The sequence below is a fragment of the Salvelinus sp. IW2-2015 genome, linkage group LG1 (genome assembly GCF_002910315.2).
Source record: "Salvelinus sp. IW2-2015 linkage group LG1, ASM291031v2, whole genome shotgun sequence".
Taxonomy (NCBI): domain Eukaryota; kingdom Metazoa; phylum Chordata; class Actinopteri; order Salmoniformes; family Salmonidae; genus Salvelinus; species Salvelinus sp. IW2-2015.
The window spans coordinates 7,082,814-7,099,447 of record NC_036838.1 but is presented as its reverse complement, the minus strand read 5'-3'; the positions used below and the strand labels follow the sequence as shown (position 1 = coordinate 7,099,447).

The window sequence follows — 16,634 nt, the reverse complement described above, 5'->3', positions numbered from 1 at the left end:
GCCAATTGTGCGCCAACCTATGGGACTCGGATGTGATACAGCCTGGAATCGAGCCAGGGACTGTAGTGACGCCTCTTGCACTGAGACGCAGTGCCTTAGACCGCTGCGCCACTCGGGAGCAGAAACATGGGACCAACACTTTACATGCTGTGTTTAAATTTTTGTTCAGTATAAAAGGTGAAAGCGAGGGGAAAGGGTAACTTACACTGCCTGTGGCTCTTTGAACTTGCCCGCTTGTTGGATGTGGTACATGAGGTCTCCCCCATTCACATACTCCATGACAAAGTACAGCCGGTCCTGGGCAGAGAGGGAGACAGAGACTGGGCTGTTTAATATCATATAACATTGTTTTTCATAATGTTTTGGGTTGGCATCTGTTCTACCGTCATACACTGTGTCATGATAACAGCCATGTCAGAAAGACAGAGAGGCTTTCTTCATTATACTGTAGGACCCAGTGGTGAGGCTGTTGTGTAGTATTGAGTCACATATAGGGGATACGGTAGGAGTGTTAAGTACTATAGAAAGCAGAACAACAACATGAGAGGAAAAAGTACACCCCTCAGAAATATTTCCCTTGTAGGACTCCATTATGTCTAGTCAAACTGAAATAAATCCCTCAGACAGCCTCTTACCTGTCTGTCCTGCGCTAGTCACAGGGCGACATTTTCAAAGTGCAAAACTTTAACATACACCTCACTATAAACTGGGTGGGTCGAGCCCTGAATACTGATTGGCTAAAAGACGTGATATATCAGACTGTGTACCACGGGTATGACATAATATTACCATTTACTGGTCTAATTACGTTGGTAACCAGCTTATAATAGCAATAAGGCACCACGGGAGTTTGTGGTATATGGCCAATATAGCATGGCTAAGTGCTGCATCCAGGCACTTTTTTAATATATATTTTTTTATTGAATATCTGAAACATACGATATACTTGCTGCGAAGCCGCTCAACAACTACACCACACCAGTCATCCACCAGACTCCCATCCAGAGCGACACACATATCCAGGGTCAATGCCCTGCTCAAGGGCACGTAGACAGATCTCCCACCAGGCCAAAAAAACATGAACCTGAATCCTCCAATATCCCCCCCACAGTTCCCCAACAGCTGTCCCTGAACCATTCGAGACCCCCCCTACAGTCTCCCCCCAAGAAAAAAATTATAATAATAATTAATACAAAAAATACAATTTAATTCCATTCCCCACCCCCAAGAACCCCCAAATGCACCAACAACCAAGAAAATGAACTAAAGAGAAAACATAAGACAGTAGAAAACAGCAAACAAACAAACAAAGGACATCAAGGACAACTAAAATCATAACAGCAATGCCAACTGTATATGTTTGTGTGCATGTCTGGCACTATTACATATATCCAGGCACTCTGCATTGCGTCGTGCTTTAGAACAGCCCTTAGCCGTGGTATATTGGCCATATACCACACCTCCTCAAGCCTTATTGCTTAATTATTATCTGGAAGTGTGATTTAATTTGAAACTTTTCAACATTGTGCGTTCTGAAGAGGCGACTATTTATGTATTCCTCAGCTTACTAAACCCAATTTAAATTATCGCCTCCTCATAACGCACATTGTTGAAGAATACATTTGAAATTAAATCACGCTGCGAGATTATAATAAGTTTTACGGTATTTTATGCACTTTGCTCAACATAAGCTTGACATAACCTGTCAGACAAGGCAAATGGTTTCCTTAAACAATTACCGTCAAAGTGTTAGTGGCATCTTATTGTGAAGAGGATTTGGACTTCTCACTTAAAATGCATCGAATTTTTGATTTCCACTTTGGGGATGTGTGTGTGTGTATGCGTGTTGGCCACCGTACGGTGCAGATGGAGCCTGCCCTTTGTCGTCTCTGCGCGAGAGAGATTGAGGGATTAAAGATTAAGGAGGAATGAGAGAAGTGCTGAGAAAGCTGAGATTAAAACAAAGAAAAACCTAATTGAACTTTGTGTGTGTGGGTATATACGTGTGTGTGTGTGTCATAGAGGAGCTTGACGAGTAAGAGAAAAATAATATGTATATAGTGTGTGTGTGTTTATGCCCCTGTGTGTGTGTGTGTGTGTGTGTGTGTGTGTGTGTGTGTGTGTGTGTGTGTGTGTGGCCTGCACAGACACATGCAAGGGCACAAACCCTACCCCATCACAATAACCACACTTATGAGAATTGGGAGCAACGTCATCATCAACACCAATGGACCAGTGTTTGTGCATGCCCATAGGCCCACGTGTGTGTAAGTGTATGTGTTTATCCCCTTGTGCATGCGTGTGTCCGTCGTCTCCATACCACGGTCTGGAAGCAGGAGTGGAGTGAGGTGAGGAAGGGTGGTTTGTCCTGCTGGGCCAGGACTCTCTTCTCTATCATGGTACACTCCACATCATCGTCCTGGATCACCACGTCCTTCTTCAGGATCTTGATGGCGTACAGCTCCTCTGTGGGCTTCATCTCTGCCAGAATCACCTGGTACACGAGAGGTCAAAGGTTAGACCGAAGGCTTCTAAATAGGGTGGCTTAATGCGGACAGTGATGTTATTAACTCTACTGTTTTGTTGTTACTGTATGCTTGTTACTCAACTGACGCGCGGATATACTCATTTATTCACGTTGTGCTACATCGAGATACGGACAGTCTAAACCGAAACATTGCATTGTACTCGTTCATTATACGACTCTGTTTTGTGTAAATTATGGATGATGTGGCCAAGTACTTGATTTTGCTCACGTACACCAACATAGACTTGGATCTTACTCAATGTCAGATTCGTCCAATAGATAACATCCCGCGGTACACAGGACATTCAACATGACAAGTTGGGTAGCTGATTTTAGAGGCCAATAAGAGTAACTTGTGACAAATCATTGTGGGGCGGTTTCCCAAACACAGAACAAGCAAGATCCAGACTAAAAAGCAAGATCCAGACTAAAAAGCAAGATCCAGACTAAAAAGCAAGATCAATGGAGAATCTTCATTGAAAGAGCTTTTCTGTCCAGGACCAGGCTTAATCTGTGTCCGGGAAACTAGCACATCATCCTCCTTAATAATACAAGTCAAATCCTGGCTCACCTTGCCGAAGCTGCCTTTCCCCAGCACGGCCAGGAAGTTGAAGTCGGTGAGTTTGACAGAGTCCAGGTTGTTAGAGGGCAGATTAGACGTGCTGTCATCTGACGGCGAGATCACCTTCTTAGTACCAGGGCCCAGCTTGGCTTTCTATGTGTGGTGAGGAGAGGGGAACGGCGTGAGACACACACACCTGACGCACCCACACACACTGCTCTGCAGCCTTATGTAACACAATATATAACACAATTCAAAATTATTAAAAAACAAAATGTTCATTTTGCAGGAGATGGAACACATAGACACAGAAGGTATAAAAAAGTAGATATGGAATTACAGTACTTGTGACTTTGTCATTATGCTAACCTATTATGGTAAAATAACTCATTTTTGTGGAGTTACAAAAAACCCTTCGGTCAAACTGTTGAAATTCATTTAAAGACATTTGAACGAATTACTGTCAAACCCCTCAGTGATAATGCATTGTCATTGGTCAATGTGCCATCCAATCAGTATGTCCACTACATGCTCTTACAAAGCTTCAAAGCTCGTCAAGTCATGCTTGGTTCAGAATCAGAGCGAGACGGTAAACTCTCTTGGCCTCGAACACACACATGCACTACACACACCCGTTTTCACACACTCTTGCGACCTCCATTCCCTCCAGAGGCATATTCCATCTGTTTCCCAGGCAGTGGGAACACGACAGTGTCACGACGGCCTGGGTGTCATCCTCATTCTTCACCCTTACTCACAGGTGTCAAATCTCTCTTTTGCACACACACACACACACTCAAGAGCCTGGGCCTAATCGAGCAGCTGGCACACTCATGCTAAACCTGGTCCACACTACAGCTCATCTTGTCTGTCTAGTACACTGGACAGGCTGGCAGCCACGCACATTAAACTACACACAACAATAAAAGCAGCCCATTTGTGTAGAATATACCACAATCCAAATCAACTGACCCAAAGACATTTGATCCCATTGGAATCCGTCCAATAAATTGACACGTCACGTGTGTGAGGTTCTCCGTGTCAATCTACTGCTGTTTCCCCTTGGTGTTCATGGCTAGACGAGGTGCAACAAACTGGTCAGGCGGCTTTAGTTTGGTTAATGGCGTCTGCATACAAGTCCAGATCATTCCTAGCCCCTCACCTTCTTCACTTCACGTAGATCTGACAGGATTTGATAGGCATATGCAAACGGTTATAGCTCCACCCTGCCCTCTGATAGGCTAGGTGAAGACTTTGCTATATTGCTTACACCGTTCCACTCCTGGCATATTCAGACAGGCGTCTATGCTACAGTGGCTAGGGGTTGTTTAGTGGGCGGGGCCTAGAAATAGCTAGTAAGGTATAGGCAGCACACTATTGGGCTATGCAGACCACAGCACACCTATAAAGCGAAGCCAACGAGGAGAAGAGACTCGCAAAAGCGGCCTTACTTCCTCTCGGACGCACCTGAACTTGGTTGGATTTGTCCTTTGCCTGGCCCTGCAACCACAGCGGGGGAGAGGTGAACGGAGAACGTCTGACAGCTGAGACACAGCCATACTTTCAGAAGCACTACCATACAGACATGCTTTATGTCAGGAGCACAGTCGCTCATAACACTATGACAACACAGACACATTTTATCTCAGGAGCACAGTCGCTCATAACACTATGACAACACAGACACATTTTATCTCGGAGCACCAGTCAGTCATAACACTATGACAACACAGACACATTTTATCTCAGGAGCACAGTCAGTCATAACACTATGACAACACAGACACATTTTATCTCAGGAGCACAGTCAGTCATACTGGTTTTACAATGAAGTGCTATGGTGGCATCTAGTGGTAACTGGTGGAGACAACTTAAAGGAAAACTCCAACTATAGCTTTCTTATTACGTTTCTTTGTCTCACGAACAAAAGACAAAACAAATGCATTTAGAATCATTTTGAGCTGATAGAGTTTGACTAAAGTGCCATTTCCTTTACAATGGTTCAGGTATGACAAGGCAAATTCCTAAGCAAAAGTAAAAGACCACAAACTGACACTATGAAATTGAGGGTCTAAAACCATAAACCAGTAAGTCATAAATTATGCTTTTCATGATAACTCTATGTAATGATACAGAGTGCATTCAAAAATAATTCAGACCCCTTGACTTTTTCCACATTTTGTTACGGTACAGCCTTATTCTAAAATACCCCATAATGATAAAGCAAAAACAGTTTTTTAGACATTTTTGCAAATGTATCAGACCCTTTACCCAGTACTTTGTTGAAGCACCTTTGGCAGCGATTACAACCTCGCGTCTTCTTAAGTATGACGCTACAAGCTTGGCACACCTGTACTTGGGGAGATTCTCCCATTCTTCACTGCAGATCCTCTCAAGCTCTGTCCGGTTGGATGGGGAGTGTCGCTGCAAAGCTATTTTCAGGTCTTTCCAGAGATGTCTCCAAGTTCCTGCCGCTGAAAAACATCCCCACAGCATGATGCTGCCACCACCATGCTTCACCTTAGGGATGGTGCCAGGTTTCCTCCCGACGTGACGCTTGGCATTCAGGCCAGAGAGTTCAATCTTGGTTTCATCAGACCAGAATTTAGGTGACTTTTGGCAAACTCCAAGTGGGCTGTCATGTACCTATACTGAGGAGTGGCTTCCACCTGGCCACTCTGCAGCACTCCACCAATCAGGCTTTTATGGTAGAGATGGGAGAACCTTCCAGAAGGCCAACCATCTCCACAGAGGATCTCTGGAGCTCTGTCAGAGTGACCATCGGGTTCTTGCTCACCTCCCTGACCAAGGCCCTTCTCCCCCAATTTCTCAGTTTGGCTGGGCGGCCAGCTCTAGGAGGAGTCTTGGTGGTTCCAAACTTCTTCCATTTAAGAATAATGATTCTAATAATTTACACAGTCTTGTCTCGGAGCTCTACGAACAATTCCTTCAACCTCATGTTTTGGTTTTTGCTCTGACATGCACTGTCAACTGTGGGACCTTATATAGACAGGTGTGTGCCTTTCCAAATCATGTCAATTGAATTTACCACAGGGGGACTCCAAACAACTTGTTGAAACATCCCAAAGATGATCAATGGAAACAGGATGCACCTGAGCTCAATTTCGAGTCTCATAGCAGAGGGTCTGAATACTTACGTAAATAAAGTTTGTGTTTTATTTGTAATAATTTTGCTAAAATGTAAAAAAAAAACTGTTTCGCTTTGTCATTATGGGGTACTGTATGTAGATTGATGAGGAAAATAAGGCTGTAACGTAATAAAATGTGGAAAAAGGGAAGGGGTCTGAATACCTTCTGAATGCACTGTAAATTGTGCTGTATTCGATTCACTGCACCTACATGCAATGCATTTTAAAACCTGGCTGGATACTGCCCTCTTGTGGATAAGCGATGAACAACGTGATAGAATTCAACTCATCAAATCAAAGTTACTTGGTTGCGTACACAGTTTAGCAGATGTATTAGCGGGTTCAACGAAATGCTTGTGTTTATAAAGATATAGTAAAAGCCAAGTTATGGCCCTATAAAATCAACACTGAACAAACGGAGACGGGCCTAACTAACTGTGCTGTCCATCTTTGTATTGACCTCTCATTGCTATAGGCACACAGCTTAACTTCCACCCCTGTACAGACCAAGCATCCAAATATAACATATAGGCCACAAAGGAGGAAGATGAAAATATGACCAGATAGTGATGAAAGACAAATTAAAAAAGAGAAAAAGTTTGATGACAGACACAGGCAGACATCATAGACAGACAGAGCGACAACCAGACACCATACACAGACAGACTGAACGACAGACGTTATAATGTAGCCAGACAGACATACACGGGAAACATTTACTAACAATCTCCTTCCAACCAGTTATAACCCAATGAGGAGTCCCCCCACCACCCCATATCCCCACCCCCCTTTTTTGACCACAGTATCCATGGACACCCCCTACACAGTTGAGGAAGGAATAGGAGGAGGGGGAGAGTTCCCATGTGGCTCAGTTGGCGCTTGCAACGCCAGGGTTGTGGGTTCGATTCCCACGGGGGACCAGAACAAAAAAAAGTATGAAAATGTATGAACTCACTACTGTAAGTATCTCTGGATAAGAGTTTCTGCTAAATGAATAATAAAGAAGAGGTGGACTGGTAGATGAGAAACAAAGATAAGAGGGGGAGGGAGAGGGAAGAAGAATAACAGAGTGTGTCGTGTATGTGGGAGGTGGGTTGGCTGCAATGGCCCTGTAATGAACAGGCACTGACACATGCATCTATCGTCACTTCTGTCCTTGGGGTCTACAGAGGTTATTGCCTGTTTTCCTATTGAATGATACAATGAGGAAGTAGCACACTTGTATTTTCAGCATCTTGCATTTGTATACTATCCTATTTTATTGTGGAAGTAGCCTACCTGTACGTATATAGTTCCATAAACGCTATCTTTGTAGTGAATAATACTTATATAAAGAAAAGTAATATTAACTGTTATTGTAGGACCATTTTCAGTCACATTTCCCTTCCGGCTTGATAGCTTTACACTTGGTTTTCTCAACAAAATACAAGGCTATTTACAGCTCCAGACAATGATTTATGAGAGCAATTCCTGCTATCTGATGGCTCTCGTTCTTGTGCTAATTCCAACCCCACAATGAGAACAAATTGTTAGTAAACTGGATCTATTTGCAGTAGCCTTAAACCACGTACAAATGATCAGAGCAGAAGAGAGTGAGAAAGCGAGTGATTGGACACAAAGGAGGTAGATAAATAGAGGTAGACAAAAGAGGAACAGAGGCGAGGAAAGGAGACAGCGGAAGGGAGGAGGAGAGGAGGAGAGGAGCAGAGGAGAGGAGAGATACCTTTAGGAAGTGATAGTTAATTTGGCAATCCTGGAAGAGAGGGAGAGAGACGGGGAAAAGGGAGGAGAGAAACTCAGGCATTAGATTTGACAAGACAAAGGGTGGGCATCTAGAGGTCTCACAGAGCACAGATGAGAGGAGGGAGAGTTACGGTGAGGGAGAGGGAGAAAAAGGAAGAGAGAGAGAAGGGCAGGCAGAGAGTGAGAGGGGGGAGGGAGACAGGGGAAGAGAAATAGGGAGAAACAGGAAGAGGGAGGAAGAGACATAGACAGAAAGAGAAAGAGAGGGAGAGCTATTTTCTTGGACCGAACTTGTCTCAGTCAGACAGACACAGTAGTTACTGTAAATAACAACAGGAAGTGACCTCAGCCCATTAACTCCTGACCTCTCGTACATACCAGCCAAAGCAAGAATGATCTTTTACAATTCACCTAAATTTGTGAAAGACATGGAAGAAATATTGCCTAATGCCAGACATACCAACCTTAAGATATCTTGTCAGTGGGCCACAGAAATAGACCAACTAGACAGGATTACAATTAAGTGCTACAGACAGGAACTTCTTGAGACCTCACACTCTCTAGCTCACATTGCTTCATATGTCTAGCCTGGTAACCCATGGCAACCCAAGCACACACAGCACGTCGGAATACCAAAGGGTTGTTCGTTTGAAATAAATGAGGGGAAAAAAACACAAACCAAAGAGTACTTGAATAAGAGAAATGCTGCAATTCAGTTAGCGTCCAAAAAATACCATCCTATTCCCTATCTAGTGCACTACTTTTGACCAGGGCCAATAGGGCTCTGTTCAATGGGCTCTGGTCAAAAGTAGTGCACTATGTAGGGAATAGGGTGCCATTTGGGACCTTCACACTGAATTGGCTCTCTTTAAGACATCAAAATGGCCGTGTAAATGAAGGACACACAAACAGGTATAGAGACATTTGTTTCCCTTGACGAGCACAAGTCTTCCCTTATCCCTTTATCAACTTAGAAGTGTTCACAACAGACACTGCTTGTTTTTGACACAAGTTAGAAGCTTGTGTGTGTGTGTGTGTGTGTGTGTGTTGTGGTGTGTGGTGTGTGTGTGTGTGTGTGTGTGTGTGTGTGTGTGTGTGTGTGTGTGTGTGTGTGTGTGTGTGTGTGTGTGTGTGTGTCATATGTGCAAAAAGTAATCAACATAAGGGAATTTCGTATATTTCTTTCCACCCAATTAACAAAAATCCAATAACAGGGTGACAATTTTAGTTGATTTCACGTTTAATTCACGGTAGCTGACAACTCAACCAAATGTAATAAAAAATAGACATTGAACTGCATGTCTGTGCCAGTGGGTATTGTATTGTGAAAGTTGTGGACAGTTATTGGTTGAATGACTCCCATCTCAAAAACGATCTATAAAGTCCTATTATACTGTGTGTGCACACAATCTCCACAGGGTTTCAAACTATCTCCAACTAGAATAATGACTAGCTGTCTGTATTGTGAGGGTAGAGGACAGTTGTCTGTGTTATCAATAGGAGATGACATCTTGCTCTGTCTGTTGTGCTGTGGATGACGTGGGACGTGTATAACAGGTGGGAGTCAAAGAGAGAGAGCGAGAGATGGAGAGAGAGAGAAAGAGAGACAGAGAGAGTGCGTGTTTGTGTGAGAGAGATAGCGAGAGAGAACCTGACAGGTTCCTTATCACTGAGTTACAGGAGTAGAGTGAGATGTGTTGTCTGCCTGGGGGAGTGTTTGTGTATTAGGGGAAAGGGGTGGGGTCTGCCTAAAGGGTGTGTTAGTTTTGTGTGTGTTCTGACACATTGTAGCGGCAGCCCTGCCTCCGAACCACACTGAGTTAACACCACGGGTCAATGGGGGGCATTGGTGTGTGTTTGGATGTGTGTGATGCATCTACATATCTATGTGTTAGTGTGAGGGAGGAGGGTAGCTGATAGTTGCTATGACGACTGCAAACAGCAGTGTGCCGTTGCTATGACTCCCCTCCACTCTAACCCCTCCATCCCCTCCACTCTAACCCCCTCCACTCTAACCCCTCCATCCCTCCACTCTAACCCTCTACCTCTAACCTCTCATCCCCTCCACTTAACCCTCCATCCCTCTCCACTCTAACCCCTCCATCCCCTCCACTCTAACCCCTCCATCCCCTCCCACTCTAACCCCTCCATCCCCTCCACTCTAACCCTCCATCCCTCCACTCTAACTCTTCCATCCTCTACTCTAACCCCTCCATCCCCTCCACTCTAACCCCTCCATCCCTCAACTCTAACCCTCCATCCCTCCACTCTAACCTCTTCATCCCTCCACTTAACCCTCCACTCTAACACCCTCCACTTCTACCCCTCCACTCTAAACCCCCATCCATCATCTAACCGCCTCCATCCCTCCACTCTAACCCTCCATCCCTCCACTCTAACCCCTCCATCCCTCCACTTCTAACCTCTTCATCCCTCCACTCTACTCTTCATCCCTCCACTCTAACCCCTCATCCCCTCACTCTAACCCTCCATCCCCTCCACTCTAACCCTCCATCCCCTCCACTCTCACCCCTCCACCCCCTCCACTCTAACCCCTCCACCCCTCCACTCTAACCCCTCTAACCCCTCCACTCTAAACCTTCCATCCCTCCACTCTAACCTCTCCATCCCTCCACTCTAACCTCTCCATCCCTCCACTCTAACCTCTCTATCCCTCCACTCTAACCTCTCTAACAGTTCTAGAATGAAAATCTAATGCAGAGGTGGTTTGAGTAAAAAAAAAAATGTTTTAAAAACACTCAATATACTTTAAAATGACTAAACAAATTTAAACTGTTTAGAAATAATAATGAACCTACATTCAAACAGTTTCTTGACTGTCCAGCTTGGTTATAATCACTAGTCAGTCAGGGAGCATTGAAAATTAAAAAAACGATAGAGAACTATGATAGAGAAGGAAATATATATATTTTCTAATCACTGTGGCCTTCGGGACCTCGTTAAAGACTAAATGCGGCCCCAAGGGCAAAATGAGTGACACACCTGATCTACTGCCCATAAGACAAGTGGTAGATATATTTCCATCCATATCACTCAATCAATTACGGAGCTTTTGGAATAGAATGAAAATAAAAAACTAAAACTGATATTCTCAGGAGTGAAGGACGTCCAGCCCAAATCCATGTTTGTGCTGATGAACTGACAGCTTTACAGTGACACCAGTCTGAGTTACCACTGATTCTAAAACAGCGGTCAAAGGTCAAATCCTACCATATTCTATAAGCCTGTATCTACAAAGCTGGATAAACTAGTGTCTTGGAGGAAGAGAAAAAGACCACCCCACCTGTGAGCCACCCAGAGTAATTAACAACGAGGCAGCCTCTCATTGGGCGCCTCAGGCAGACGAGAAGCGCAACAGAGTTTTAATTAACAGCCCTGTTTCCATAGAGAATCCATGACCGTTTTATGTCCAGATGCTCCCGAACACACAATGCTTACGGTCTGGAGGGGGATGGTGGCCATCTTGAAATACAAACATATTTGTCATGGAGAAGGGCCAAATTCAATTATGCCAGTTTAATGTGGTTGTGGAGTGGCGTTGGAAGAAGCTCAAGGACTTAATATGATTAGTTCACTTAGTCATGGTCACATGTAGATATAATAAACATTTAAAAATACTTGTTACTGTATGAAACACTAGGATAAATCGGAAGTCATTCATACAAACTAACAGGCAAATGTGTAATAAAATCCCAGAATGTTCGATGAAAGCAGGATGGGCTACAATAACTAAAAGACATTGGGTTAATATGTTCCCCAGTCCTGTCTGTGAGGCCTCACCTCAAACTTCTGTCTGAGCTCCTCGTTTCCGTCATCCTCCTCTGAGATGGGCACGTTGTAGTACTCGCCCTCCTCTTGGTTCAACATCTTGTACCTGAGCGAAAGAGAGAGAGCAAGAGAGAGAGAGAGAGAGAAATCATTTGTATTTCAATTATGACTGTTTACAAAAAACAACATTATAGATGTGAATTCAAGCACAGAGACCCAGCTTGCTATTTATAGTCCAGTAGATAAGTGTTAAAAGTAACAGAACGTTTCTAACATCTCAACAGCCTATAAAACTGAAGGGGAAAAAAAGAGAGATGTTCTACCCGGAGACAAAAAGCTAGGTATAGAGCGGCCACTAGTTTACGTCTCTGCATTCCTCTCTCCCTTCATTCCTCTATCTCGCTCTACCTCCTGATTCATACCCACTTGGCCCAGACGCATAGTTCATTACAAAGCAATAGTCCCTTCGGCTCCAGTCCACTGGGCCAGAATTATCCTTGTGTTGGGCTCATGAAACACATCACTATTTATGACCCACGGCCATTAGATGGCACCTCAAAGGGCACTGAGATGTGGAGATAAAGTTCACTGTTGCTGTTGTGATTAATGATTGGTTTGTACCAGACTGATATAGAGGCTCTGTGATTGATGACAAACAATAACAGGAAATGCAGGTAAGTTGAGAAGGCACTTATTATCTTGATTTAACACTGCTCTTTCCGAATAGAAAATCGCAATAAAACATATCAGACTACAGCTCTTACTGCTTCCAACGGGGAACCAAGACAAATTAAATGAAGTAAATGTTCATTAAGATCCCTTCTTCACTATTAACTTAACGACTGCTACTCTTCCTGTAGACTACATAAAACACAATAAAAAAAATTTTGGACACAAATGTAATGCCCTCTGTAATTATTGGGACAGTGAAGCAGTGTTTCGTCTTTTGGCTCTATACTCCAAAAGCTTTGATTTGAAATTAAAACAATGATTATGAAGTTAAAGTGCAGACTGTCAGCTTTCACTTGAGGGTATTGTCATTGATATCGAGTGAACCGTTTAGAAATTACAGCACTTTTTGTACATAGTGCCCCGATTTTAGGGGAGCAAAAGTATTGGGACAAATTCTGAATGAATCGTCAATGTTGATGAGTGAGAAAGTTACACAAATATCATACCCCCAAACATGCTAACCTCTCACCATTACAATAACAGGGGAGGTTAGCACTTTATATCATACCCCCAAGACATGCTAACCTCTCATAATTACAATAACAGGGGAGGTTAGCATTTTATATCATACCCCCAAGACATGCTAACCTCTCATAATCACAATAACTGGGGAGGTTAGCATTTCAATCATACTCCTCCAAGAACATGCCTAACCTCTCATAATACAATAACTGGGGGAGGTTTAGCATTTTATATCATACCCCCAGACATGCTAACCTCTCACCATTACAATAACTGGGGAGGTTAGCATTTCATATCATACCCCCAAGACATGCTAACCTCTCACCATACACAATACACATGGGGAGGTTAGCATTTCATACAACCCCATAAGACACAAACACCAACACCTAGCATCAACTCTCACATTTACAAATAACTGGGGAGGTTAGCATCTTTTTGGGGGTATGGACATTTGTGCGTCTATCACTTTCTCAGTCATCATTATTCACGATACATTCAGGATTATCTGTAATCATGGTAGCATCCACATTAATGTAGAAGTGTTAAGAAACATATTCTATTCTTATTTATAATCAATAAGCTTACGTATCGGCCACACGGCTTCGTCAGAGCTTTTGGGATTTTTTGAAAGTTGCACCCTTATGTAGACCTGGCTCCACCACATCCGTTCTACACATCGAAGGGGTTGGAGGCAAAGGAAAATAAATAAGTGCTACCAAATATAACAATGTGCTTTCATAAATATTACAAAAGTGTATAAATAAGGCGTATTGAACACTTCTGTATAATCTCAATGAGGACATAGCAAGTTCATTAGTCATTGGTACATCATATGAAAAACGTCAGAATAATCTACAAGAGACACACTTTCATGTTCCAATTCACAGCATAACATACAAAGGCATTTCATCATTAAGTCCTTTTGGAAACAATGTCTGAGAGGTGAAAATCCCAAAACATTCTCTTTTACTCAGAGTATTATTAATATCACCTCCCCTGTCTGATATCTTAACTTTCTCTATGCCACAAAATCTAAAGGTGGAAATGTCATGCTTCATGTCATTGAAATGTACAGCGACTGGATATCCCTGTCGTTTCTCCTGATTGAACTTTTATGTTCACTAATTCTCTGTTTGAGAGAGCGGGTGGTTTTACGACATAACAGAGCCCACATGGACATTTAATAATGTAAATAACATGGGTGGTGGAACACGTAATAATGTCATTTATTTGGAACCTTTTTCCTGTGTGTGGGTGACAGACCAGGAACACAGGCCGTGGACACGAGCTACAGCGGGACGCGGTATATTAACCTCTCCAAAAAGACCTTACTGACGCTCAAGTCTCAGTCTTATCTAAGGGCCTCTCTTTTGTACCTACATGTACAGAGTAAACCATTCGATACGAAAGTAGATCTGTTTAAATTCTTTCGCAAGATTAAACTTAAGCATGTGTTTCGCAAAACACTGATTCGGGCCTGTAACACATCAAGGAATTGGCACCCATTTTAAGCCCAAAAGCAATTCTGTCCTATGGTTAACAACTCCTCGATTAATACTATTGTAGGTTAGTCGAACAAGAAGCCATGTCAGTATATACAAGACAAACAAAACATATTCAGAAGAATTCACGAGAACAGAAGAACTGGCACTCAAAGAATTAATGAAAGATTCATCTTTGGTTATAAAACCTGCAGACAAGGGTGGTGCTGTGGTTGTTTTAGACTATGACAAATATAAAGAAGAAATTCAGAGACAATCTAGCAATGAACGTTTCTATAGAAAACTGAGTGTTGATCCACACAGGTGTTCCAAAGGGATATTTGCTCTAATTTGGAGCAAGCCTATTAAACCACCTCATCTCAAAACCTGAATATGAATATCTTTGTTGCAAATGTGCCATACGTCCATGCTTATACATTTTACCGAAATTCACCAAACCTAAAACACAACAAGGCAACTATCAGGCAGACAGTGGTTGCAGGAATAGGCTCAATGCTAGAGCCATTGTCCAAACTTTGTAGACTCTTTTATTAAATCTCATGTGCAATCATTGCCATCATATGTAAAGGACTCTATAGACTTCATAAAAAGATCTCACCAATAACGGGTTTAAAAGAAGACTGTATTTGGTCACATTAGATGTCGAGAGTCTTTATACCAGCATTCCCCATGTGGGGGGGCTGGCACACTAGCACACTATTTGGGAGACAGAGATACTAATGAATATCCACCAACAAACTCATTTCTAGAGTTGGCTGAATATGTTTTGAACGTACAACTATTTCAGGTTGATGATGAATACTATCTCCAAACGAATGGAACATCGATGGGCTCTACATTTGCTCCGAGCTATGCCAACCTCTATATGGGTCTTTTTGAAGAACGTTTTGGTTATAATGAAAAAGAATCCATTTTGAATAAAGTCCTTAAGTGGTATCGATATATTGATGACATTTTTTGTATTATGGGAGAACTGAAGAAGAACTGTCAGATTTTATGGCACTACTCAATGACATTGACCCCAATCTCAAATCCACTATTGAACGTGACACTAAACGTGTTCATTCTCGATATGTGGATTGAGAAATCAAATGGAACCTGTTTTTACAAGTCTATATAGAAAAGAAACGACAGAAATACTCTATTACAGGGTGACAGCTTCCACCCTGAGCCATTAAAAAGAGGACTTCCAAGAAGCCAATTTTTTAGACTGCGCCGTATATGCCACTCCACAGATGATTATCTAGAAAAGCAGCGGAGATGCGCATGAGGTTTTTACAAAAGCGGCCTATCGTCACAATGTGTGGATGAAGCTCATAACTTGGCATTGGAAAAAACACGAGATGAACTGCTACAAAAAAGACCCGCTAAAGCTACAGAACATTCCGTAATGTTCACAACTACATATACTTTGAATTCGCGAAAAGTGGGAGAGGTGGTCAAGAAACACTGGCATATTTTATCATCGGACCCAGCTTTGCCGGCTGAATTTAAATATCCACCACGTATTGTGTATAGGAGAGGTCGCAATTTACGCGATAAATTGGTTCATGCCAACTGCCAGCCACTTAAGAAAATTAGCCAAGCACTTTTACGCCCTCTACCAAATGATAGCTATAAATGCAGAGGATGCGCACAGTGCAACAATATGATGAAGTGTCAATATTTCTGTCACCCACACACAGGAAAAAGGTTCCAAATAAATGACATTATTACGTGTTCCACCACCCATGTTATTTACATTATTAAATGTCCATGTGGGCTCTGTTATGTCGGTAAAACCACCCGCTCTCTCAAACAGAGAATTAGTGAACATAAAAGTTCAATCAGGAGAAACGACAGGGATTATCCAGTCGCTGTACATTTCAATGACATGAAGCATGACATTTCCACCTTTAGATTTTGTGGCATAGAGAAAGTTAAGATATCAGACAGGGGAGGTGATATTAATAATACTCTGAGTAAAAGAGAATGTTTTTGGATTTTCACCCTCCAGACATTGTTTCCAAAAGGACTTAATGATGAAATGCCTTTGTATGTTATGCTGTGAATTGGAACATGAAATGTGTGTCTCTTGTAGATTATTCTGATGTTTTTCATATGATGTACCCAATGACTAATGAACTTGCTATGTCCTCATTGAGATTATACAGAAGTGTTCAATA

The 16,634-nt window shown here is 42.6% G+C and overlaps 1 protein-coding gene across 2 annotated transcripts in view; it reads right to left on the bottom strand.

Annotated features, from left to right (window-relative positions):
• The window catches only part of LOC111957424 (protein kinase C alpha type), a 213,159-nt gene that overhangs the window by 43,955 nt on the left and 152,570 nt on the right, over positions 1 to 16,634 (bottom strand). The window contains exons 8-12 of one of the 2 annotated variants that reach the window (XM_023978280.2): positions 11,783 to 11,876; positions 4,557 to 4,589; positions 3,099 to 3,242; positions 2,321 to 2,494; positions 206 to 297 (exon numbers count right to left, since the gene is read on the bottom strand). In XM_023978280.2, coding sequence (XP_023834048.1) covers positions 206 to 297; positions 2,321 to 2,494; positions 3,099 to 3,242; positions 4,557 to 4,589; positions 11,783 to 11,876 — 537 coding nt within the window. The remainder of the gene's footprint in view (positions 1 to 205; positions 298 to 2,320; positions 2,495 to 3,098; positions 3,243 to 4,556; positions 4,590 to 11,782; positions 11,877 to 16,634) is intronic. The other variant, XM_023978348.2, reaches the window with a different exon arrangement.